The sequence below is a fragment of the Salvelinus sp. IW2-2015 genome, linkage group LG5 (genome assembly GCF_002910315.2).
Source record: "Salvelinus sp. IW2-2015 linkage group LG5, ASM291031v2, whole genome shotgun sequence".
In the NCBI taxonomy this organism is placed as follows: domain Eukaryota; kingdom Metazoa; phylum Chordata; class Actinopteri; order Salmoniformes; family Salmonidae; genus Salvelinus; species Salvelinus sp. IW2-2015.
Genome location: NC_036844.1, coordinates 25250869 through 25276699, shown reverse-complemented (window position 1 = coordinate 25276699; position 25831 = coordinate 25250869). Strand labels below are relative to the sequence as shown.

At 43.5% G+C, this 25831-nt stretch overlaps 1 protein-coding gene across 2 annotated transcripts; it reads right to left on the bottom strand.

Annotated features, from left to right (window-relative positions):
* Positions 1 to 93: 93 nt before the first annotated feature.
* On the bottom strand, positions 94 to 24953 carry LOC111964093 (phospholipid-transporting ATPase ID). Of its 2 annotated transcripts, XM_023987813.2 has the most exons (28): positions 24557 to 24951; positions 20116 to 20197; positions 19853 to 19911; positions 19624 to 19737; positions 17884 to 17982; positions 17707 to 17768; positions 17438 to 17510; positions 17176 to 17246; positions 16968 to 17050; positions 16701 to 16859; positions 16518 to 16606; positions 16253 to 16446; positions 15883 to 16091; positions 15345 to 15388; positions 15045 to 15210; positions 14689 to 14877; positions 13555 to 13670; positions 13235 to 13399; positions 13021 to 13132; positions 12825 to 12930; positions 12581 to 12731; positions 12063 to 12246; positions 11630 to 11853; positions 11352 to 11435; positions 9884 to 10129; positions 3008 to 3146; positions 2687 to 2817; positions 94 to 2589 (listed from the first exon to the last, which is right to left on the bottom strand). In XM_023987813.2, the coding sequence occupies exons 2-28, from the start codon at positions 20168 to 20170 to the stop codon at positions 2326 to 2328; spliced, it is 3588 nt and encodes a 1195-aa protein (XP_023843581.1). In that variant the 5' UTR covers positions 20171 to 20197; positions 24557 to 24951; the 3' UTR covers positions 94 to 2325. The 2 variants fall into 2 exon arrangements, with proteins under 2 accessions (XP_023843581.1, XP_070299724.1); XM_070443623.1 differs by having other exon boundaries at positions 16701 to 17050; positions 24557 to 24953.
* Positions 24954 to 25831: the final 878 nt, after the last annotated feature.

The following is a 25831-nucleotide window of genomic DNA, read 5'->3' as shown; positions in this document are numbered from 1 at the left end:
TCAAGCCGTTTCCAACAATAGCGAATAGAAATGTAGGCCATTTACTTATAAAAAATGACCAACGATTACAAACAATAAAAACAACAAAAGGAATACAAAAATATCAAACATTTATTATGGCAGTACAATGCTCAAAAAGTAGGGTACATAATTAAAATCACATTAGAGAGTCTATGATTAGTGTTTCAATGATTTGAGAAAATGTTTATATTTTCATACAATATTATTCCCAGAAAAAAATATAACATCTTTATGTAGGTCCAACAAATATTACAAATATGTCTACTAAGGTATACTAACATAAATCAGGTAAAGTCATAACAGGCTATGACTGACAAAATGCACTCAAATAATAATATATCATAACTCAATGCAACACCCTGAGTACAGACAGTTCACTACAATGTAGGTGGAACAATATGTAAAGAAAGTTTGTATAAAAGTTTCAAATTATGTTATTTAAGGCCCTTTTAGTCTCACTAAATTGTATAATAACACAGTAATAACTCAAGAATAACTACAATTCAATTCAAAACAGGGGAGGACCATCCTACTCAGTGAATTTCCTTTAAAAAAAATTGTGAAACATTAAAAAAGTTATCCTTTTTTTTTTTTTTAGATAAAACTATATTAAATATATTCACGTCACTAAATTAAAATGCACTGTTTTGCAATGAGGGTCTACAGTATCCTCAACAACACACTCTGGGGTAGCACCATGTTGTAACCGGAGGACAGCTATTTTCCATCCTCGTCTGTGTACAATTACTTCAATACAAAACCTAGGAGGCTCATGGTTCTCACCCCCTACCATAGACGTGCACAGTAATTATGATGGCTTACGGAGGACGTCCTCCAACCAATCAGAGCTCTTGCAGCATGAACTGACATGTTGCCCACCCAATCAAAGGATCAGAGAATGAATCAAGTAGTGAAAACATAAGCTACAGCTAGCTAGCCCTGTAGTGCATAAAATGTGGATGAGTATTTGACTCAAAGAGAAAGACAATAGTTGAACAGTTTTGAAAAAAAGAATTTCTTTAAAAAATAAGGAGAAGCAGCAGAGAGAGCTATATTTTGTACACTTTCACAGCTAGATAATGCAGCTATTTAATTTAGCCTACTTAAACACCTGGCTCAAACAGAGAGGAATGTTACTTATGTTAGGTAGCTGGCTAAGGCTATCCAACACTGAAACTCTTCCAAGTCTAGGTAAGCTTTCGTTTTTTATTTTTTATTGTCACCGGGGCCCACCGGTGTAACTGCTAAACTGCTTGCTGTACACTGTACTGTGTGAGTGTAGCGGGTTTACTAACGCGTTATTTCTAGTAGCTATGTTGACTATGATGTAAGCTAATATGGTGACAACGATGTAGGCTGTGTGAAGCGGTTAGCGGTTATGGTATGAAGCTTTGGCTTGGAAAGTTTAAAAAAAACTGGTCACAGACAACTGTTGTGTTGTGCACTGAAGTCCACAAGCGAAGGGAAAAGGTGAGAGGAGGAGAGCGCATAGAAGCGAGAAAGATTTATACAACGAGCAAAGTGATGATGCTGTTTGTATGTGGCTGCTATGAAAGTGAGCTGTGTGTGCGGGTGATCAGGGGTCTATTAATTCTGTCGATTCAGGTGAAAAATGTATCTTAAACAGAAGCAAACGGAACGAAACGGGAATAAACCTACCTGAATTTGTCCAATAGAAATTCTCGTTTGCAGCGGTTTGAACTAATGATTACACCCTAGATCAGCTAGATGCAGGCACTGTCTGTCACCTTAATTACTCCAATTTGTATTTTGACCTGTGCACCTAGGCTAGGTTGTAGCAGCCTCATGATGGGTATAGGGAAAATTAGAGTATCATGTAGCAGCCTAAACCTATAGATGTTACATTGAGCTGGGTGAATGGAATATGAATGACAGTCATCCAATATTATGCTGTAATAGAAATAAGGCCATAAAAAACAAATCGTCCTCCCTAATCATAAACGGCACCAACTGCCACTATGACCATTGTACCATAATGATCATTTTGGACTTATGCACAGCATGATTTTGTTGCTGTATCACCATTTTTTTTTTTTTACAGTTACAAGTACAGTACTTCCACATACATACATCTTGAAACTAAGCCTGGCACTAAATGCTGAATTTAGGCTTGGGGTTGTCCTTGTACTTTTCATCCAGATGAAGAATGTTACACATCCTCGCATCAGTGGAATTGTTTCACAGAAACATGGCTGATTGACATTTGATATTTCTTTTAGGAATAGATTGAGGATTTTCAGACTGAACGGCCTGAACACTGTGTGCTCTGTTAGGTCATCACTCCTAGGGACTCAGTGGTGGCTCCCCCCCCTCATTGATGGTGCGGTAGAACTGAGGCTGGGTCTGGGCCAATGGGGAGTCTGTCTGGGAGAAAAGGGCTGGCCGGCTCTTCGGGGTCCACCGCAGGAACCTGCCTGAGGTCACCAGGTCACCGTAGCCCTGGGCGTGGGAGAAGGCATAGCCTGACCGGCGGGTACTGGCGCGGCGGGCTTGGACACGGCGAGGGGCAGGGGGCAACACCTTGTCCTGTCTCACCTTGTACCTCACCTAGAAGGAGGAGGAGGAATGAGAGAGAGTGAGGGAGAAGAAATAATTTGTGAATCTTCAATGCCAATTACAAAGGAGTTAACCATTGACATCTGACCTTGTCGTTGATAGTGGGCCACAGCAGGATGCGGAGGAAGCGATATGCCACCACAGGAAGCACACAGAGGATGGAGGTGAGTAGCATAGTCAGCCACACATTGGGCTGGTTCAGGGAGTTCCTGGCTGTGCCTGTTACATAGAGTATAGCATCACAACATGTATTCAGATGATGATTGCTGTGACAGATACTCACCTACATAGTCACAGATACTGTAACAAACAGTTGCAGATAGTGTCACTGACCAAACGTTCAGATAGAAAGACATGAATGATGAAGGGAGAGGAGGTGGATGGATGGGTGCTGAGTGGTACTACTCACCAATGAAGGGGAAGGAGGAGGTGAAGATGAGAAACATGCCATTGCTGTACATGGTGAATATGACAGCAAAGTACACACACAGACTGCCCCACAGGAAGAACTGGTTCACTGACGTCCAATAGTGGGTGTCCAGACCCAGCTTAAACAAAGACACATGCAGCTACCTCAGACTCTGTTACTGTGTGTGTGTTTTTAGAGAGATGCCTTTTACATTAGTCCAGAGTGTGTATGTGTATGTATGTACAGTAGAAGTCGGAAGTTTACATACACCTTAGCCAAATACATTTAAAATCAGTTTTTCACATTCCTGACATTTAATCCTAGTAAAAATTAGGTCAGTTAGGATCACCACTTTATTTTAAGAAAGTGAAATGTCAGAATAATAGAAGTGAGAATGATTTATTTCAGCTTTAATTTCTTTCATCACATTCCCAGTGGGTCAGAAGTTTAGATACACTCAATTAGTATTTGGTAGCATTGCCTTTAAATTGTTTAACTTGGGTCAAATGTTTCCGACTTCAAAGAAAACCGAGATGTCAACACAAAAGATTAGGACAGTAAAATTGATTTCTGGACATCACATTCTTAAAATACTTCCACAAGCTTCCCACAATAAGTTGGTTGAGTCAGGTTTGTAGGCCTCCTTGCGCCGCACACGCTTTTCAGTTCTGCCTAAATTTTTTCTATAGGATTGAGGTCAGGGCTTTTGATGGCCACTCCAATACTTTGACTTTGCTGTCCTTAAGCCATTTTGCCAGAACTTTGGGGGTATGCTTGGGGTCATTGTCCATTTGGAAGACCCCTTTGCGACCAAGCTTTAACTTCTTGACTGATGTCTTGAGATGCTGCTTCAATATATCCACAAATTTTCCTCCCTTTTTTTATTTTTATTTATTTCACCTTTATTTAACCAGGTAGGCTAGTTGAGAACAAGTTCTCATTTGCAACTGCGACCTGGCCAAGATAAAGCATAGCAGTGTGAACAGACAACACAGAGTTACACATGGAGTAAACAATAAACAAGTCAATAACATGGTAGAAAAAAAAGAGAATCTATATACAATGTGTGCAAAAGGCATGAGGTAGGCAATAAATCGAATAATTACAATTTAGCAGATTAACACTGGAGTGATAAATCACAGATGATCATGTGCAAGAAGAGATACTGGTGTGCAAAAGAGCAGAAAAGTAAATAAATAAAAGCAGTATGGGGGTGAGGTAGGTAAATTGGGTGGGTAGTTACAGATGGACTATGTACAGCTGCAGCGATCGGTTAGCTGCTCGGATAGCAGATTTTTAAAGTTGTTGAGGGAGATAAAAGTCTCCAACTTCAGAGATTTTGCAATTCTTCCAGTCGCAGGCAGCAGAGAACTGGAAGGAAAGGCGTCCAAATGAGGTTTTGGCTTTAGGGATGATCAGTGAGATACACCTGCTGGAGGCGTGTTGCGGGTGGTGTAGCCATCGTGACCAGTGAACTGAGATAAGGCGGCACTTTACCTAGCATAGCCTTGTAGATGACCTGGAGCCAGTGGGTCTGACGACGAACATGTAGCGAGGGCCAGCCGACTAGGGCATACAGGTCGCTGGTGGGTCGTATAAGGTGCTTTAGTAACAAAACGAATGGCACTGTGATAAACTGCATCCAGTGCTGAGTAGAGTATTGGAAGCTATTTTGTAGATGACATCGCCGAAGTCGAGGATCGGTAGGATAGTCAGTTTTACTAGGGTAAGTTTGGCGGCGTGAGTGAAGGAGGCTTTGTTGCGGAAGAAAAGCCGATTCTTGCTTTGATTTTGGATTGGAGATGTTTGATATGAGTCTGGAAGGAGAGTTTGCAGTCTAGCCAGACACCTAGGTACTTATAGATGTCCACAATATCTAGGTCGGAACCGTCCAGGGTGGTGATGCTAGTCGGGCGTGCGGGTGCAGGCAGCGAACGGTTGAAAAGCATGCATTTGGTTTTACTAGCGTTTAAGAGCAGTTGGAGGCCACGGAAGGAGTGTTGTATGGCATTGAAGCTCGTTTGGAGGTTAGATAGCACAGTGTCCAAGGAAGGGCCGGAAGTATATAGAATGGTGTCGTCTGCGTAGAGGTGGATCAGGGAATCGCCCGCAGCAAGAGCAACATCATTGATGTATACAGAGAAAAGAGTCGGCCCGAGAATTGAACCCTGTGGTACCCCCATAGAGACTGCCAGAGGACCGGACAAATCACCCTCCGATTTGACACACTGAACTCTGTCTGCAAGTAGTTGGTGAACCAGGCAAGGCAGTCATTTAGAAAACCGAGGCTACTGAGTCTGCCGATAAGAATATGGTGATTGACAGAGTCGAAAGCCTTGGCCAGGTCGATGAAGACGGCTGCACAGTAATGTTTTTATCGATGGCGGTTATGATATCGTTTAGTACCTTGAGCGTGGCTGAGGTGCACCCATGACCGGCTCGGAAACCGGATTGCACAGCGGAGAAGGTACGGTGGGATTCGAGATGGTCAGTGATCTGTTTGTTGACTTGGCTTTCGAAACCTTAGATAGGCAGGGCAGGATGGATATAGGTCTGTAACAGTTTGGGTCCAGGGTGTCTCCCCCTTTGAAGAGGGGGATGACCGCGGCAGCTTTCCAATCCTTGGGATCTCAGATGATAAGGAGAGGTTGAACAGGCTGGTGATAGGGGGTGCGACAATGGCGGCGGACAGTTTCAGAAATAGGGGGTCCAGATTGTCAAGCCCAGCTGATTTGTATGGGTCCAGGTTTTCCAGCTCTTTCAGAACATCTGCTATCTGGATTTGGGTAAAGGAGAAGCTGGGGAGGCTTGGGCGAGTAGCAGCGGGGGGGCGGGGCTGTTGGCCAAGGTTGGAGTCGCCAGGAGGAAGGCATGGCCAGCCATTGAGAAATGCTTGTTGAAGTCTTCGATTATCACGGATTTATCGGTGGTGACCGTGTTACCTAGCCTCAGTGCAGTGGGCAGCTGGGAGGAGGTGCTCTTGTTCTCCATGGACTTTACAGTATCCCAGAACTTTTTGGAGTTAGAGCTACAGGATGCAAATTTCTGCTGAAAAAGCTGGCCTTGCTTCCTGACTGACTGCGTGTATTGGTTCCTGACTTCCCTGAACAGTTGCATATCGCGGGGGCTCTTCGATGCTATTGCAGTTCGCCACAGGATGTTTTTGTGCTGGTCGAGGGCAGTCAGGTCTGGAGTGAACCAAGGGCTATATCTGTTCTTGGTTCTGCATTTTTTGAACGGAGCATGCTTGTCTAATATGGTGAGGAAGTAACATTTAAAGAATGACCAGGCATCCTCAACTGACGGGATGAGGTCAATATCCTTCCAGGGTACCCGGGCCAGGTCGATTAGAAAGGCCTGCTCGCAGAAGTGTTTTAGGGAGCGGTTGACAGTGATGAGGGGTGGTCGTTTGACCGCGGACCCGTGGCGGATACAGGCAAAGAGCAGTGATTGCTGAGATCTTGATTGAAGACAGCAGAGGTGTATTTGGAGGGCAGGTTGGTCAGGATAATGTCTATTAGGGTGCCCATGTTTACGGATTGTGTTGTACCTGGTGGGTTCCTTGATGATTTGTGTGAGATTGAGGGCATCAAGCTTGGATTGTAGGACTGCCGGGGTGTTAAGCATATCCCAGTTTAGGTCACCTAACAGAACAAACTCTGAAGCTAGATGGGGAGCGATCAATTCACAGATGGTGTCCAGGGCACAGCTGGGAGCTGAGGGGGTCGGTAGCAGGCGGCAACAGTGGAGACTTATTTTTTGGAGAGATAAAAAAAATTTAATAGAAGTTCGAACTGTTTGGGCATAGACCTGGAAAGTATGACAGAACTTTGCAGGCTATCTCTGCAGTAGATTGCAACTCCTCCCCCTTTGGCAGTTCTATCTTGAGGAAAGTGTTATAGTTGGGTATGGAAATCTCAGAATTTTTGGTGGCTTCCTAAGCCAGGATTCGGACACGGCAAGGACATCAGGGTTGGCAGAGTGTGCTAAAGCGGTGAGTAAGGCAAACTTAGGGAGGAGGCTTCTGGTTGACATGCATGAGGCCAAGGCTTTTTCGATCACAGAAGTCAACAAATGAGGGTGACTGGGGACATGCAGGGCCTGGGTTTACCTCCACATCACCCGAGGAACAGAGGAGTAGTAGGATGAGGGTGCGGCTAAAGGCTATCAAAACTGGTCGCCTAGAGCGTTGGGGACAAAGAATAAAAGGAGCAGATTTATGGGCGTGGTAGAATAGATTCTGGGCATAATGTGCAGACAGGGGTATGGTGGGGCGTGGGTACAGCGGAGGCAAGCCCAGGCAGCTGGTGATGATAAGAGAGGTTGTATCTCTGGACATGCTGGTCTCAATGGGTGAGGTCACCGCATGTGTGGGGGGTGGGACCAAGGAGGTATCAGAGGTACGGAGAGTGGAACTACAGGGTCCATTGCAAACCAAAACAATGATAATGATAACTAGCCTGAACAACAGTATGCAAGGCATATTGATATTTGAGAGAGACATACAATAAGGCATAAAGTGATTGCAGGTCTTGATTGGGAGAGCTAGCTAAAACAACAGGTAAGATAACAGCAGCAATAACAGGGTGCTAGTCTAACACAGCAACAACAGGTAAAAATGGCGACGACTAGGCAGAGAGGTCGGATTAACTACAAACAGATCCTGAGTTAAAGCACAGAGCCGACAGATAAAACACAAATAAACAGAATGGAGTACCGTGAATTAATGGACAGTCAAGCATGCATCAGCTATGTAGCCAAGGTCATAGTGTCCAGGGGGCAGCCGTAGATGGAGCAGGGAGGCCTCCACTAAGCTAGCACGCGGCGTTTAAAGTTAGTAGCCCGGGGGTGGGTCTGCTCAGACGAGGGGGTCTGCCAGACGTGGTCGTGTCGACAGAGAATCCAAGCCAGATGGCGATGGCGAAAGAGAGGTTGTGGAATTGTAGAATGTGTTTGCTAACTGGTGCTAGCTCGTGGCAGTGGCGCTAGCTGCGCTAGCCGCAAGCTAGCTGTGAGGATCAGAGAGTGGCTCAGGGATTACGGCAGGAATCCGGCTTGTTGTCGAGAGACAGTCCGATGCTGGTAAATTGGTGAGTAATATCCAGGCTAATAACAGGGCTGGTGTTGTGCGAAGGTAAAAGCTACTAGCAGCGGCAAAAAAATGGCTAAATTAGCTTGTAGCTGGTATTGTAGCCCAAGAATTCGCTGGTAGACCTCTTCAGCTAGCCGGCAGATGGGCCTAGCTCGAGGCTAGCTCAAGGCTAACTGGTGCTTGCTTCGGGACAGAGGTGTTAGCCAGTAGTAGCCACTCGGTTGCAGCTAGCTAGCTGTGATGATACGGTGTAATTGTCCAGAGCTTGCGTCAGGAATCCGGTGATGTGGTAGAGAAAAAGCAGCCTATATGCTCTGGGTTGATATCGCGCTTGCAGACTGGCAGGTATTGGCCCGGTATTGAAGCTGGCTGTGTCCGAGTTGAGGGTGAAGACCGCAGCAGTGGCTAACTGACTACTAGCTAGTAGCTAGTTATCTGGCTAGCTTCTGATTGGGGTACGGTTCTAAAGTATAAAAAATAGCAGGTCCGTACCACATTGGGTGAGGCGGAATGTAGGAATGTATATTCAGTTCCTAGATGGAAAGTGAAATTAAAATATATACGAAATGTATACGAAAAATACGAAGACTATTTACACGGGACAGGACAAGACAAAGACACGTCCGACTGCTACGCCATCTTGGATTATGAATTGCTATCATGTTGCTATCTATTTTCTGAAGTGCACCAGTCCCTCCTGCAGTAATGCACCCCACAACATGATGCTGCCACCCCCGTGCTTCACGGTTGGGATGGTGTTCTTCGGCTTGCAAGCCTCCCCCTTTTTCCTCCAAACATAATGATGGTCATCATGGCCAAACAGTTCTATTTTTGTTTCATCAGACCAGAGACAATTCTCCAAAAAGTACGATCTGTGTCCCATGTGCAGTTGCAAACTGTAGTCTGGCTTTTTTATGGCGGTTTTGGAGCAGTGGCTTCTTCCTTGCTGAGCGGCCTTTCAGGTTATGTCGATATAGGAGTTGTTTTACTGTCAATATAGATACTTTTGTACCCGTTTCCTCCAGCATCTTCACAAGGTCCTTTGCTGTTGTTCCGGGATTTATTTGCACTACTCACACCAAAGTACGTTCATCTCTAGGAGACAGAACGCGCCTCCTTCCAGAGCGTATGACCGACTGGCGTGGCCCAATGGTGTTTATACTTGCGTACTATTGTTTGTACAGATGAACATGGTACCTTCAGGCATTTGGAAATTGCTCCAAAGGATGAACCAGACTTGTGGAGGTCTACATTCTTTTCTCTGAGGTCTTGGCTGATTTCTTTTGATTTTGCCATGATGTCATGCAAAGAGGCACTGAGTTTGAAGGTAGGCCTTGAAATACATACACAGGTACACCTCCAATTGACTCAAATTATGTCAATTAGCCTATCAGAAGCTTCTAAAGCTATGACATAATTTTGTGGAATTTTCCAAGCTGTTTAAAGGCACAGTCAACTTCGTGTATGTAAACTTCTGACCCACTGGAATTGTGATACAGTGAATTAGAAGTGAAATAATCTGTCTGTAAACAATTGTTGGAAAAATGACTTGTGTCATGCACAAAGTAGATGTCCTAACTGACTTGCCAAAACTATAGTTTGTTAACAAGAAGAACAAGTTTTAATGACTCCAACCTAAGTGTATGTAAACTTCCGACTTCAACTGTATGTTTGCAAATATGGTTTAAGCCTCAGTTGAAACATTAATATACCATTAATATACCACACCCAAATTTGATAACATAAGTATACATGTTATTTCCCTTCTTCTCCCTTCTCCTTACCTGTATACTGACGGCGATGAGCAGGCAGGTCTGGGCCAGCAGGGCGAAGGACTGATAGTCCACAATGTCTTTGCCGTCGTCTCGGACCGTGTCGTACATGGCTGCCCAGGGAATGAAGAAGAGGACCAGGGAGCTGTAGCCACTGTGTAACACCGTGTAGACAAAGGCCCTCTTACTGAAGTACTGGTTGAGCTGGCCTGGGGCGTAGAGCTTGGGGTACTGGAAACTCCACCGATCATTTACATCCTAAACACACAGATATACAGGGAGACATACACTGAACAGTGGTGTAAAGTACTTCAGCAAAAATACTTTAAAGTACTATTTAAGTAGTTTGGTGTATCTGTACTTTACTATTTATATTTTTGCCAACTTTTACTTCACTACATTCCTGAAGAAAATAATATAATTTTACTCCATACATTTTCCTTGATACCCAAAAGTACTTGTTACATTTTGACAGGAAAATGGTCAAATTCACACACTTACAAGAGAACATCGCAGGTCATCCCTACTGCCTCTGATCTGGCAGACTCACTAAACACAAATGCTTTGTAAATTATGTGTGGAATGTGCCCCTGGCTATCCGTCAATAAAAAGATTACATTTGTGCCGTCTGGTTTGTTTAATATAAGGAATTTGAAATGGTTTATACTTTTACTTTTGATACTTAAGTACATTTGAGCAATTCCATTTACTTTTGATACTTAAGTACTGTATATTTAAAACCAAATTCTTTTAGACTTTTACTAAAGTAGAATTTTACTAGGTGACTTTCAATTGAGTAATTTTCTATTAGGGTATCTTTACTTTTACTCAAGTATGACAATTTAGTAATTTTTCCACCACTGACACTGAATATACCAAACATTAGGAACATCTTCCTAATATTGAGTTGCACCACCCTCCCTTTGCCCTCAGGACAGACTCAATTTGTCAGGGTATGGACTCTACAAGGGTCGAAAGCGTTCCACAGAGATGCTGGCCCATGTTGACTCCAGTGCTTCCCACAGTTGTGTGAAGTTGGCTAGATGTCCTTTGGGTGGTTGACCATTCTTGATACACACAGGAAACAGTTCAGAATGAACAACCCAGCAGTGTTGCAGTTCTTGACACAAACTGGTGCGCCTGGCACCTACTACCATACACCCTTTAAAAATGTTATATTTTGTCTTGCCCATTCACCCTCTGAATAGCACACATACACAATCCAGTCTCAATTGTCTTCTTTAACCAGTCTCCTCCCCTTCATCTACACTGATTGAAGTGGATTTAACAAGTGACATCAATAAGGGATCATAGCTTTCACCTGGATTCACCTGGTCAGTCTATGTCATGGAAAGAGAGTTCTTAATGTTTGTATACTCAGTGTATGTGATTACATACATACTACTTACTTGCATCGGCATACATAATTGGCTGACGTACATTACTGACATACTAACATAAGCCTAAGAGACATGATTACCTGGTCAAAGAGACTCAACGCCAGCACAGGTAGAGCTGTGTAAACCAGGTTATACAGGGTGATGAACCACTCGTCATACACAGTCTGTTAGGGGGAACAACAAATAATACACATTAGATACATGACTGTTGTTTATTCCATTAGAGCCCAGTATGTTTCCTGGTCAGGAACTACTTCTGCCACTAGTTATAAAGGAATTAACATGTCATACTCTAAAAAAACTAAAGCATGACTTTTCTGCTCATCTCTGTGCATGCACCTCTGTCTCTGTGTCTCACCTGTGCTGAGAAACCGCAGAAGAAGCCGTACCAGAAGTGGACGAAGGTGAAGGTGAAATTCTTGTAGAAGAAATAGCGCAGGAACTTGCACATCCTCAGGTAGGACCAGCGGCCGTGCACCAGCAGGAGGCGCTGCAGGTAGCGGAACTGAGCGAAGGAGAAGTCACTGGAGAGCACCGCCTGCATTCCCTCCTGACCTGATATACCTACTCCTATATGAGCAGCTAGAGGGGGGAGAGAGGAAGGGAGAGCAAGAGAGAGGGAGAGGGGTGGTGGGAGAGAGATGGAGAGGATGAGTGTGTGTATGAGTTGATTAGAGGAATCATAACAGCAGTCAAACATTTAGCATCAAGAATCAGGATCCTTCAACACCTTCACAGTGTTCAAGCAGCTCATAATCGGAGCTGCTTGACCCTTGATCAAGCAGCCCTACCCTTGATCATGCTGACGTCGTTGGCGCCGTCGCCGATGGCCAGAGTGATAGCCTGCTTGTACTTCTTCACCAGCTCCACCACCTGGGCTTTCTGCAGTGGAGTCACCCTGCAGCAGATCACCGTCTGACACATACACGCTGTCCGCAGCAGCTCCATCTCCATGTCCTTCTCCAGGGCAAAGGCCTGGGTGGAGAGGGAGGGAGGGAGGAGAGGGGGAGGTAGGGGTGAGGGGAGAGAGAGGGAGGAGAGGGGGAGGTAGGGGTGAGGGGAGAGGGAGTAGTGGAAGGACAGAGATAAATTAATGAAGGATTGTTCATGAAATATTGGAACAGAGATTATAAAAAGTGATTACAACATATGTCAATCAGAATATAAGTTTTATGTTTCCAGTAACTTGTCCTGTGATGAACCACTCGTCATACACAGTCTGTTAGGGGGAACAACAAATAATACACATTAGATACATGACTGTTGCTAAGTCCATTAGAGCCCAGTATACCAGAGTCCTTGTCCTTACCAGACTGTGTCCGTTAATCACCATAGCGTACTCTCCATCCACTGGCTCATCCGCCACTGTCTCCGTCTTTAAAAGACAAAACAGGCCACTTCTACTCTTCGTGACAGTAGGCTCCTCTGGTCCATCAGGTCTCATCTTCCTCCTTGCGGTCCTGGTCAGGGAGAGAGAGATACTTTTACATGTCACCTTACTGTGGTGCGTCAAGCTATGAAAGTGATTGTCAATAGTCTGTCTGTGGACTCACTGGAGGTCCTTTCTGACTTCCTTTGCTGTGTTTGCCGACACGATGAACACTTCGGTCATCTCCTCTCGCAACATGTTGCAGGAGTAGCCAATGTTCTCTGCCGTTTCTGTTCCGACAGAGAGAAAAGAGAATCAAGGTGTGCCAGAGAAAAGTTTTGTAGCCTTATTGATAGTATATTCTAAGGAAGATAACCCACCTTGCTTGTCTCCAGTGAGCACCCAGATCTTGATGTCGGCTTTGGAGAGCTGCTCAATGGTCTGAGGCACTCCATCCTGTAGCTTATCCTCTACTGCAGTGGATCCTAACAGCTACACACACATACCGGTACAAACATGAAAGATTCAGTTGATATTGTGCTAGTGGATTATCTTGTAGGACAATGTAATGATACTTCTGTCTGTAGTACCCACCAGCAGGCCTTTCTCGATMTCCTCATACAGCGCATCCAACTTCTCCTCCCTCTCGTCCATGGCAGTGCTGGCTTCATGGTGGCGCAGTTTCCACTCCTCCATATACTTTGGGTCTATGTCCTTGTAGGCCAGAGCCAGCGTACGCAGACCATCCCCAGCATACTCCTGTCAATGGAACAGTTAGAGTTAGGATCTAACACACAGGTACAGAGTTGGACATACAGGATATAGTTCATCTCGTGTAAGATTTTACATATATTCACACGCTCCACAAAAAATACAGAATTCTAAACACGGACACACAGAAGCTAGTTACTCACATTGAGGTGTTCGGTGGTGACCTCCGTTAGTTTGTTGCAGGAAGGGTTTAGTCTCTCAAAGATGATGGTGTCTGCTCCCTTACAGTACAGAGTCAGCTTGCCCTCCGGACTGCGGACTAGGGGCCACACAACACATAATCAGGTTTTGTTAACTTAGTTAACTCAGATAATTCTAAATAGCTACGGTTTCAGAACATATTCCCCTATAATTCCAAAGGCGTAACAGTTAGTGTGTTCTACATTGGATGGACTAAGAGATGCCTTCAAGACCACTTAGCGGAACACAAGTACGCCATACGGGTAAGCAATGAAGACTACCCCATGGCAAGGCACTACAAGTCCTTACACCAAGGCAACCCTGCCTCCCTACAAGCTATGGGTATTGATCATATTCCGGCCTCTATTAGAAAAGGGGACCGTCCTAAACAGTTAAACCAAAGGGAAAGTTTTGGGATTTACAAACTACAGGCCACTAAATACCCTGGTTTAAATGAAGATATGGATTTCTCACCCTTCCTGTATGGTCGTGATAGGTCAATTTGCTGTCATCTAGTGGACATTTTGCTCAATTGCTCTCAGCTATGTTTAGACTGTTGTTGTTCATGTTTTGCCGTGTTCTAGTGTAGTATGGAATATATTGCTTTCTTATCCTTGACACTTCTCCCAGTCATATTTAATGTTAGAACTACCTTTCTAAGTGTCCTGATACTTCTAGCTTGGAGTTGTATTTTTATGATAACATAGCGACAGTATTTCACCTTTTAATGTGTATAGTATTGCTTACTAGGTGTGTCCAACCAATTTTGTAACCACCCCCTCTTCTAATTAGGGCTAATTGGAAAAGCTGTTCAAAAGAGGACATTGTATTCTTTTTTTTTACTCCCTGACGAAGGCCATGCAGCCGAAACGAGTCAGTTAAAAAAATAAAAAAATCTATTGAACATGCCATACCAATAAAGGCATTTTAATTAATTATATGAACAGTGCCTTGGTCCTCCTTTCTTTTTGATGACCAATTTACCCCTTTTACCAAAGAGCACCTTCTATCTACCAAAATGTACTATTGTGTACCTTAGTAGCGCTTCCCTTCCTCCTCTTCCTACTAGTGTAACGGTTAGTGTTGGATGGACTCACCGATGACCGACATCCTCTTGCGGACGTTGTTGAAGTCCAGTACAGCCAGTAGCTCGTAGGTGACCAGCTCTCCCATCTCCACTACAGTGATGCTCTCTGGCGTACGAGAGCGGAACACAAAGCCAAAGTTCCTGGCTGCTGTGACCAGAGCTCCCTCGTCTGGTGACTGGGCCTGGTAGTACAATTCACCTAGAAGATCACAATAACGGAAGATATTTACTAGTCGCCTTGTCTAGTTTATGGACTAGGTAGAAGTTGTCCTCCCAACCACTGTGCAACTTCTACCTCAAGCCTCAGTCCATAGTCACCCACACCAATGCAATAACATGTGAATCCAGCAGGAGTCGCTTTCTCACCCTCCTTCTTCTCCTCGGGCATGACGGTGTGGCACAACGCAAGCAGGCGGAAGAAGGCCTGCACCTCGGGGTTGCCCTCCCTCACCACCTCCACAAGGCTGTGGTCATGGAAACAGAACTTTGGGTCGGCCAGGTTGTTCCAAGAGAAGTCCACCTTCTCTGTTTTCTACCAGAGAGTGAGTGAGGGTTAGGCATGTTAGTGCCACGGAATGTAAGGATTTATTGCCAAAGAAAGGGCCTTAGAGATTTTCTTTSATACATTAAATCCATAAACCCAACACACCCTTTTCCTCCTCTCACCTCATTAATCTCCACTCTTTGCCCAGAAAAGTCCAACAACTCCCCTGGAGAACAGAAACATATTTTGTCAGTTATATGGTACAGTGAATGATTGCCACCTATGTGTATTAATGTATGCCTTACCGTGTGTGTAAACACATGATACATGCTTATAGTGCTAGACTTGACCTTTTTCTACATGTACATATCTACCTCTATTACCATCCATCCCTGCACATTGATATGGCAATGGTACTCCTTGTATATAGATTAATTCTTGTGTGTTTTATTTCTCATGTGTTTATATATACAGTACCAGTCAAAAGTTTGGACATACCTGCTCATTGAAGGGTTTTTCTTTATTTTAACAATTTTTTACATTGTAGAATAATAGTGACGACATCAAAACTATGAATATATATAAATAAATAAATATATATATACCGTATTTTTTAACTTGTAAATAAGCATTTCACTGTAAGGTCTACACCTGTTTTATTCGGCGCATGTGACAAATACAATTAGATTTAAGTGTGTGTATTCCAGCGCCAAGCATCACCATAGGACTTCCCGTTGATGGAACACTTGTTGAAGGTCATGATGTTCTGTGTGAGTGTTCCAGTCTTGTCAGAGAAGATGTATTTGATCTGGCCCAGCTCTTCGTTGAGCGTGGTGGTCCTGGCCTCGGCAGGCGTGTCACTCTTGGGATAGTACATCTTCCTGTCCCAGTCTATGTAGAAACTGTTACCCAGGCGAATGATCTCAACACTGCACCCAAAACACAGGAGAAAGAGAGAGAGGGAGAGAGAAATGCAATCAATTCACATTGGTGATGTAGTCCTGTCATCAAAGGCACAGTAGAAGTAACACATTTGGACACAGAGATGCAATTGCAGTGAATGACTGGATAATATGTGAACTGCACTGACCTGACGTAGAGGGATATAGGCACCACAGTGTTGAGGATGATGACGTAGGACCAGAAGGTGAGGAAGGCTGAAAAGGGAGCGTTAACCCCTTCTTGCTTGGGTAGGAATGCAGCAAACTTAGAGCCCTCCTGGTACTCCCAGATTCCATTCCCAACGGCCAGGATTAAACACATAACCGCCAGGAAACCAAAGATCTGGAAGACCAAACATGACAGTTAAGAAGTGTGTGTGTGATGACTGTGTGTGTATGTATAGTCATACTCACACTCAGCACCAGAACATTCATGAGGCGATCAATGCTGGTCCGTTTCAATGTAGTCTTTCCACAGTTCTGCATCAGCTTGGTGTCTGGACCTGGAAGAGGGAATAGATTTATCATCAGTTGTGGATATTTTTTATGAAAGTCTTAGGTCATTTCTCTGCCATTATGTGGACCGGTGAGACTCACCTCCAAAGACGACCAGGCCGAAGCACCACTGGGTGTTCCTCAGAGTACAGCCTCTCAGCAGGATCCTCTCGTTGTCCAGGGAGTACGTCTCTCCCTTCAGAGTCAGGGTGCCAGTGAACTTATCTAGGCGGTTGTTGGGTGGCTCACAGCGCACCTCGCCTACACAGGGACAGAGAGGTTCAGGGACTGTACAACAGTTAAGAATATTCTGATTCATAAGATCTAGACTTTTAAGCCATGATAATCTAAACGTTTTTCCAGTCTTACCGTTGAAGTTGGCCAGTTTCTCTATGCTATCCTCCAGTTCCCCTGTCACAGTCAGGGCCTGCTTCACCTTCAAGTTAGTTTCTCTAAAGGAGGAGGAGGGCAGGATGAGAAACACAGAGAAAGAGGAAGAGCTCATACAATTAAGAAAGGCAGTGAAATATCTTTGGTGTCAAAGGTCAACACAAACATGAACGCAACAGAGACACACCCATCTAGTTCAGCTGTTTCTATGTAGACGAGGTTGAGAGGCTCACTGCTGGACAGCAACAGGAGATCGGCCTGGAGAAGGAGAGTGATAAAGACAAGAGAGAGAGAGCTATAGAATGTTAATGTGAAACCCCATAAATTATGACTTACTTGAAATATAAATTAGTCTGATTTTCTATTCTGTATTTCTATTCCTACACTGGCTGATTGTATTTCTGTGGTACATCTGCCCTTTGACCCTCAGCAGACACCTCCAACCTTACCGTGACAAACTGATTATTCTCCAGCTTGATGATGTCCCCAACTTGAACATCCATCCACTTTTCACTCCTTAGTCTGAAAAGAGCAAGATCGTAATGATGCTAAAGCAAGCCTAGAGTGACATCTAGTGTTTGAGAACGCTAACACTGACTAACAAATCACCACCTGATGCATACACAACAAATATACAGACCTCTTGAGAGCTAATCTGTGACATTCAAGCACTTTCCAAGCACTGAGAAACTAGCTAAGACAAAGGGAAGAGACTCACTCTCCATCAATGAGGACCTCCACCTTCCGGTTGTTCACCTGTCTGTCACATCTGTGTCTGTTCTACACAGGCGAAGGAGAGGGAATATTAGGATCTGGAGACCAGAAAAAAACAGGTCTATGTAGACCATGTTCTGTATCTGGTCTTAATACTGTAATTAGTAGACGTTGAGCTCACTATGTCGTCGCTGCCGTCCTTAGCCATGGTCATGGAGAGCACCAGGACCAGGGGGACTACGGTGGTGAACCAGGACAGGGATGAGATCTCTGGGATGAGCTGAGAGTAACCAGGAGAGACAAAACATCACCAGCAGGGACTCACCTTTCTGCTGCCATTTAGTACTGCTACTCCCTACAATATAGTATAGTATAGTATAGTATGCCAGCAATATAGTATAGTATGCCAGCTCCAGGGCATGAGGGAGTTTATGTGGATACTATGAAGAAATATACATTTGCACTCAGATTCTACGTTTTGGTATATTTACAATTTCAAAAGTCTTCTTGGGTATGAAGCTACAAGCTTGGTACACCCGTATTTGGGGAGTTTCTCCCATTCTTCTCTGTAGATCCTCTCAAGGTTTGGTGGGGAGTGTCGTTGCACAGCTATTTTCAGGTTGCGCCAGAGATGTTTGATCGGTTCAATCCGGGCTCTGTCTGGGCCACTCAAGAATATTCAGAGACTTGTCCCGAAGCCACTCCGGCGTTGTCTTGGCTGTGTGCTTAGGGTCGTTGTCCTGTTGGAAGGTGAACCCCAGTCTGAGATCCCGAGTGCTCTGGAGCAGGTGTTCAACAAGGATCTCTCTGTACTTTGCTCCATTCATCTTCTCTTGATCCTGACTAGTCTCCAAGTCCCTGTTGCTGAAAAACATCCCCACAGCATGATGCTGCCACCCCCATGCTTCATCGAAGGGACAGTGCCAGGTTTCTTCCAGACATGACACTTGGCATTCAGGCCAAAGAGWTCAATCTTGGTTTCGTCAGACCAGAGCAGCTTGTTCCTTTAGGTGCCTTTTGGCAAACTCCAAGCGGGCTGTCATGTGCCTTTTACTGAGGAGTGGTTTCCGTCTGGCCACTGAGGAGTGGTTTCCGTGGTTTCCATCTCTACCATAAACGCCTGATTGGTGGAATGCTGRAGAGATGGTTGTACTTCTGGAAGGTTCTCCAATCTCCACCTAGGAAGTCTGGAGTTCTGTCTGAGTGACCATATGGTCCTTGGTCACCTCCCTGACCAAGGCCCTTCTCCCCTGATTGCCCAGTTTGGCCAGGCGGCCAGCTCTAGGAAAAGTCTTCGTGGTTCCAAAGTTCTTCCATTTAAGAATGATGGAGGCCACTGTGTTCTTGGGAACCTTCAATGCTGCAGGCATTTTTTGGTACCCTTCCCCAGATCTGTGCCTCGACACAATCCTGTCTGACTCTACGGACAATTCCTTCGACCTCATGGCTTGGTTTTTCCTCTGACATGCACTGTCAACTGTGGGATTTTATATAGACAGGTGTGTGCCTTTCCAAATCATGTCCAATCAATTGAATTTACCACAGGTGGACTTCAATCAAGTTGTAGAAACATCAAGGATGATCAATGGAAACAGGATGTACCTGAGCTCAATTTCGAGTCTCATAGCAAAAGGTCTGAATACTTACGTAAATACGGTATCTGTTTTTTATTTTTAATAAATTTGCAAATATTTCGAAAATCTGTTTTCTCTCTGTCATTATGGGGTATTGTGTGTAGATTAATGAGGACATTTTTTATTTATTTAATACATTTTAGAATAAGGCTGTAATGTAACAAAATGTGGAAAAAGTCAAGGGGTCTGAGTACTTTCCGAATACACTGTATCTACAGGCCTCAGCCCTGTATAGCATTGACAGAATAAGGCTTAGAGTGGCTGCATTAAGGCTTTGTAAAGGTTACCTGGAGACAGAGGAGGAAGAGGAAGTAGGCATTGGCCAGTCTTTGGAACTGCTCAAACAGATTGAGCGGGAGAAAGGTGAAGATATTGTATTTGGAGGTTTTAATGGCATTGTCCTGCATGGGGAGCAAGAGGGGAATGTGTTACTGTGACAAATACACATGAAAACATAACATGCAGACACACAATGTAAACAATGGCTTGGAATGAGTAATCGACCGCAGTACTTACAGCATACTCGTAAGACAAGTTGAATTCTCTGTCATTTGCTCGCAGGTGTCTTTCTTCCTCTGTAGGTGGAAACACAACATCAATTAAATATCACAGGTGTGGCAATAAACCGCTCAACTTTTCCACAAGTAAATGCTGGCTTTAGCCCCTTAAGGGCTGRGACACAGATAGTCGGATCACAGGCGTGGCAGTAAAATAATAAACTCTGGGGATGCTCTCCACATCAGAGCTGGGACTAGACTACAGCAGGTCAGTTAACTCACCTTTTACTTCCTTCCTCCCACACTCCAGACCCAATTGTGACAGTAGCGACCCCATGTTCAGCTCATCACTCCCATATCACACCTGGTAGAAGAAACAGATGTGGAATAATAGCTTGAATAATAATGGAATCACAAAGTGAAACCCATTATATAAAATGATGAGAAGCAAGGTTGGGAAACTTCCCGACAATGATGATTTCTACATACTTGTGGTACCGCTACAGTATATTGTAACCGCGTTATGACAGAGCGAAGGGAGCAGAACGGTTTACAGCAGGTCTATACACTCTAACCAGTGTGTGGAACAGCAAGTGTGGAACAGCTATAATCATTTTATGATAAGTTCATGGTAAGCCTTGCAGGGTTGTACTAACGTAGGCCTATGTGTAGTATCCTTGGCAACGACCACTTATCAGTTTTACACTATTGGTGAGAGTGCGAATTCTTTAATCACTGGCCCCGCCTCCACACATATCCGCATGCACACACAGACACACAAGCCTGTTCCCTACGCAAATGAGCTTCCTGATATCTAAATGAACACCAAGAATCATACGTTCAAGTGAAAATTTTGTGAAAATGGCATTGMTGTGATCTAATGAGCTTTATACAGAAATGCTCGAATTGGCTTTATAGGGATAATCTGTTGAGTTATGGACAAGGCGCTGGTTTCTATGAACAGGTTTCACAGACACTGGTTAAATTAGTCACGGAGTAGGCCTGATTTWAAAAAAAAATATGAAATTTGAATTTCATAAATAGAATTTATGTTTGGGTTTTATTCTTCTGGATTACTGTGGCTGGAGCTTTTTAAATGAATATCAACCATAATCTGGGAATATTTTAGGCCATGTCCATGAAGATGAATGAAACTATGAATCCTCTTTATTACAGTGTAATATGTTCCATGAGGCTTTGATTTAAAAAAAAATATATATAATAAATACAGATCTGATCAGGGCAAGTCTGTGGTGGCAGGTAGCCTAGTGGTTAGAGCGTTAGGCCAGTTACCAAAAGGTTGCTGGATCGAATCCCCGATCGGACAAGGTAAAAATCTGTCCGGTCGGGGCCACTGTTCCTTGGTAGGGTGTCACTGTAAATAAGAATTTGTTCTTAACTGACTTGCCTAGTTAAATAAAGATTAATTATTTTCTTTATTTTTATTTTCTTTTAAGTCCAATATAMCTCATAAAGAGGAGTCAAATGTATAGTTTCTGATATTAAGGATGAAGCTCTTGTAAAAGCTCATGTACATTAACCTGCTATGTCGTAAGTTTCCCCTCTATGCTCACTGGTAGAGTGAATGCCATGTTGAGATGTAGTAGAGCCACTCCTTATCAACCATTTGTACCAGAGGAAAATACACTTGATAATCCATACTCAGTCACTACACTTGAGATCGCTCATAACCCTGAACATTAGACCTGGTATTCCCCACATTATGTTCGCCTGCCTGAAGTCAAAGTTCTCTTATCAGTCTCCTTATCAGTCTTCTTATCAGTCTTCTAGGTCCTCTGTGATGGCCGCCACCAGCTCAAAAACCTCAGACACAGCCCACACACCTTACATTCAAGTAAATAGAAAGCCTTAGAAGTACAGAAACTATTATATATAAACTTGTCAAAGGAAGATATTATAAAGAAGATAATATTAATATATATATTTATAGTATCTTCCTCTGACAAGTTTTTCACCATGAAATAAATTGTACAGTTCAATGACCATCTGTTTTGGCAGAAACTCACAAATAAACGGCTGTATTCACTCCAAACCACAGTTTAAAAAGTCATCTCACCCTCTCACGCCCACCACAACACCAAAAACCAAAACTAAGCCCCAATTCCATGCTTTCCCACACCCATATTTCTTTCATTTTTGTTTTAGTTTAAACTTTCACATTGGGAATATTTACTCCCTACATTGTACCAGAACACACACACTTTGATCCAAAGTACCCACTGGGCACACACACTGGTTTAATCAACTTGTTTCCACGTAGGGCTGTGGTGGTCACGAAATTTTATCAGCCAGTGATTGTCAAGCAAATAACTGTCGGTCTCACGGTAATTGACCGTTAATTAACATAAACACATTTAGCATCTCCTGGCTTCCACACATAGCCTACAAGCCACTGATGCAGACCTTTGGAACATCTACATTTAAAAAGACTAATCAATCCATGTAATACAGCCTACACCTTTACAATAAATCCCTTATTGTAAAGACAGGTCTATGATATGAAGAAAATGTTGTCTATTTCAGAAGAACAGAATAGCATAATCTGAGTTGTCCTAATGTTAGGTCCTGATCTGGTTATGCCAAATGGCTGTGGGCTACACTAGTTCTTTTAGCAGACAAGATTTGCATAGAATTCCATGGCATTATTTTATAGTATGAAAAATACAATTGACCAAAGCTAAATAAAATAGAAAGAACATTATCTCCAAACGATTTGTGTGTGCACATGCAGCTATTCTGTGTTGAGCGTTTAACAAAGAAATAGGAATTCCTATATGTTTTATGTAACTTTAGTTGTTCTACAAACGTTGGGCTATATGTTTTGATTTTTAATACATTGTAAGGCTGCATGATGAGACTAATGATGATTTTAAAAARGTKGCTTGAAAGGCATGACCTCTGCTTTGTTTTTTTGCGCAGGCTGTACACACTACATCAGTCACTCATTCACAATTTGACAAGCACTTGATGATCAATGCCTAGAATTTCACGGCTGCATCCCCTTTGTGTGGCTGTAACGCACCCTAAAAAAATCCATGCCTTTTTTTTGGCCAGTAGCCATTGTGCCCTTCTCCCTAGGTGCTGTGCACTCCATCACATGTTCGGGTTTTTCTTACAGGCTACAAGTKAAGACAGTCACATCGGGGATGCAACTGCGTGGTTCCTTATCCAATTCCAAGGTGCATATTGAAAATATTGGAAGAACGGTCCACATTTACTTTTCATCAGCCAACAAGATGAGTAGGCCTTATGAACAGCAAAAGCACTAGCCTCTGTCAATCTACTATCTCCCATAGTACAAAGGTTGACCTATTCTATTCTGTGAGAGAAATAAATATTCCAAACCTAGCCTGGGACAGTTGTGGGATGCGATAGATCCAAAATGAATACAACCACTAGCATTAAAAAAAATGCGTAAAATACCATTATCAAAAGTGACTGCAAATGCAATTATGCATGTTATGCTTCATTTTAAGAAGTTATTTGGCCACTTCAGTTGTGATACAAACCTTATGAAAACATATAAGCCTATGGTTAGGCTACATGAGGTGTTTATTTTATCTTCATTTAACTACTCAAGTCAGTTCTTATTTTCAATGACAGCCTAGGAACAGTGGGTTAACTGCCTTGTTCAGGGGCAGAATGACAGATTTTTACCTTGTCAGCTCAGCGATTCGATCTTGCAACCTTTTGATTACTAGTCCAACGCTCTAACCACTAGGCTACCTGCCGCCCCAGTGTGCGACTATGATTAGAAAAAGTCGCAAAAAAGGCATTGTTTCTTGGGCTGGGCATCATTCACAAATGATAATATATCATTCACAAGTGATAGGCTAATATTGTCACCCATCAGACTTAATCTTGTCTTTACATATACTAAATAACATGTGTGAAATTTGTTTTGATTTAGAATGGACCATTATCATGCACCTGTATCGAAACAGGGACAGCTGGAAAAAATACATGTCATCTATGTACTTAAATAGCGAATGAAGGACTATTTTCCTGTGGTTCATTTTCATGCCAGCCAGGTAGGCTATACTCCTGTTTTAAATATAAGCAATGTGCTTAACATTAGGAAAGTTGAAAAATAAATATAGTAGGCCTAGCCAATAGAAAGCTGATACTCTTCTTTTTAGTAGAGGCCATCACTCTGTTTTCTCACACAATTGCATAGCCTATTGAGATGTTGCGCAACGTGAGCTCATGCGCTCTCATGAACTGTTCGATTAGATTTTCTAATACATTTGCATTGATGTCAGAGTGATTAGAGGGACAATAGAGTGCTGAGTACCAGGCAGTTAGCAAGTTTGGTAGGCTACTAATGACCATCAGCAGCATCAGAGCTTGGAGAAGCCTAATTACCGTGACTAAACGGTCATGTGGAATTTGAATGTTTTCATGACCTGTGACCGCCGGTGTGGTGGTAATACGGTCACTGCAACAGGTCATTTAAATGAAATTATGTTAAACCAACGTTGAATTGACGTCTGTGCCCAGTGGTTATATTATGTTCAAATTCATTAGGATGCTGTATGTCAGTTTGATTAACTGATCAGCTTTTCCTTATTAGCCAAATACTGTATCTCTGAAGTCTCTGAACTTGTCGACAGACCCGTTCTAGACAAACCCCAGGCACAGGTTCACTTAATTGTTAGCAGCAGTATCATTGGAGAAAAGCAAATAATGTCCAGTCACATACCTCAGTGAGAAGAATGATATCGGAGTCCCTCAGGAAAGTCAAGGTTCGTCAACAGAACACAGACAGGTACAACAAAGACGGGCAGGAAGTAGGCCTAAGGATGTCTCCAACGACACCCACTTCTCTCACTCAACACACCCTCCCTTTCAGTTGAACTAGAGTAAATCCAGGAGACGGAACTGCGCTTCAGTCTGGGCAAACACACTTACACCAAGACGCAGACCCAGACAGAGGGGCTCCTGAGACTCCTAGGTAGAAGGCAGGAGTGGAGCAGAGCAGGTGGAGTCTCAGAGGTGGGGGAGGCAAAGTCATGGGCAGCTACAGGAAACAGAACGGGATCCCCCTCAGGGTAAGGGCACAGAGCTAGAGCAAACACTGCAGCCAGCGATCTTTGGACCTGGATGTTGAGACACAAAGCAGAGGCAGGTGCTGAACGGCAGTAAAACTGAGGTGAGGGACAGACACTGGCCAATCAGAACAAACAATGGGGCAATGAACAGGAAGATCAGAGGATACCAGGCATGTCACACACACACACCCTGAGGTGGGGACGCATGCGCAGACACACTATTTTCCACTTCCTATATATGAATTCATATCAAAACAGGCATACTGCACGTTACAGTTATTTTGATTTAAGTCTATGAGTGTTACCCTTTAGAACGTGACATTGCTCATATGTGGACTAGAAGTGTTAATACCATCGGAATTGTGATGATTGTTATGAAAATGGGGGGAGGAGGTTGAACAGAATCTCAGAGCTTCAGAGCCACAGGTGAAATCCAAAACCTGGACACGAGTACAAAAGGGTCCTCTGTAGTCCCCAGGACTTCGTTATGAGCCAATAGGCAAATGGATGCACAGCCACAGAAGCACGGACACACACACGGATACACACACGCATATGATACCAAGGAATGTTGAAGAGACACTGTCATTATTACTGAGTGCATGTCTTACCTTGTGGTGATAGACATCTTCATGACCCTTCAAGGGCACAGTGGTCTTTTCAGGGCACGTGTCTAATATAAAACAAGGTTCTACCAAGCTCAACACCGGCAGCTTGGAGAGAAATGGCAAGGTATCCTCCAGACATTTACGAAATACCAAATGGAAAAGGATATTTGTGAACATCTAATATTCTTTAGTTTTATGCAATGGTTTGTATTTTACCACTTACAAATAGCAGGGCTGCAATATGAAATAATGCTGATTGTCAAACAAAATTTTACTGGTAAAAAACAGCAGGATAAAAACACGTAAAAATTCATGAAT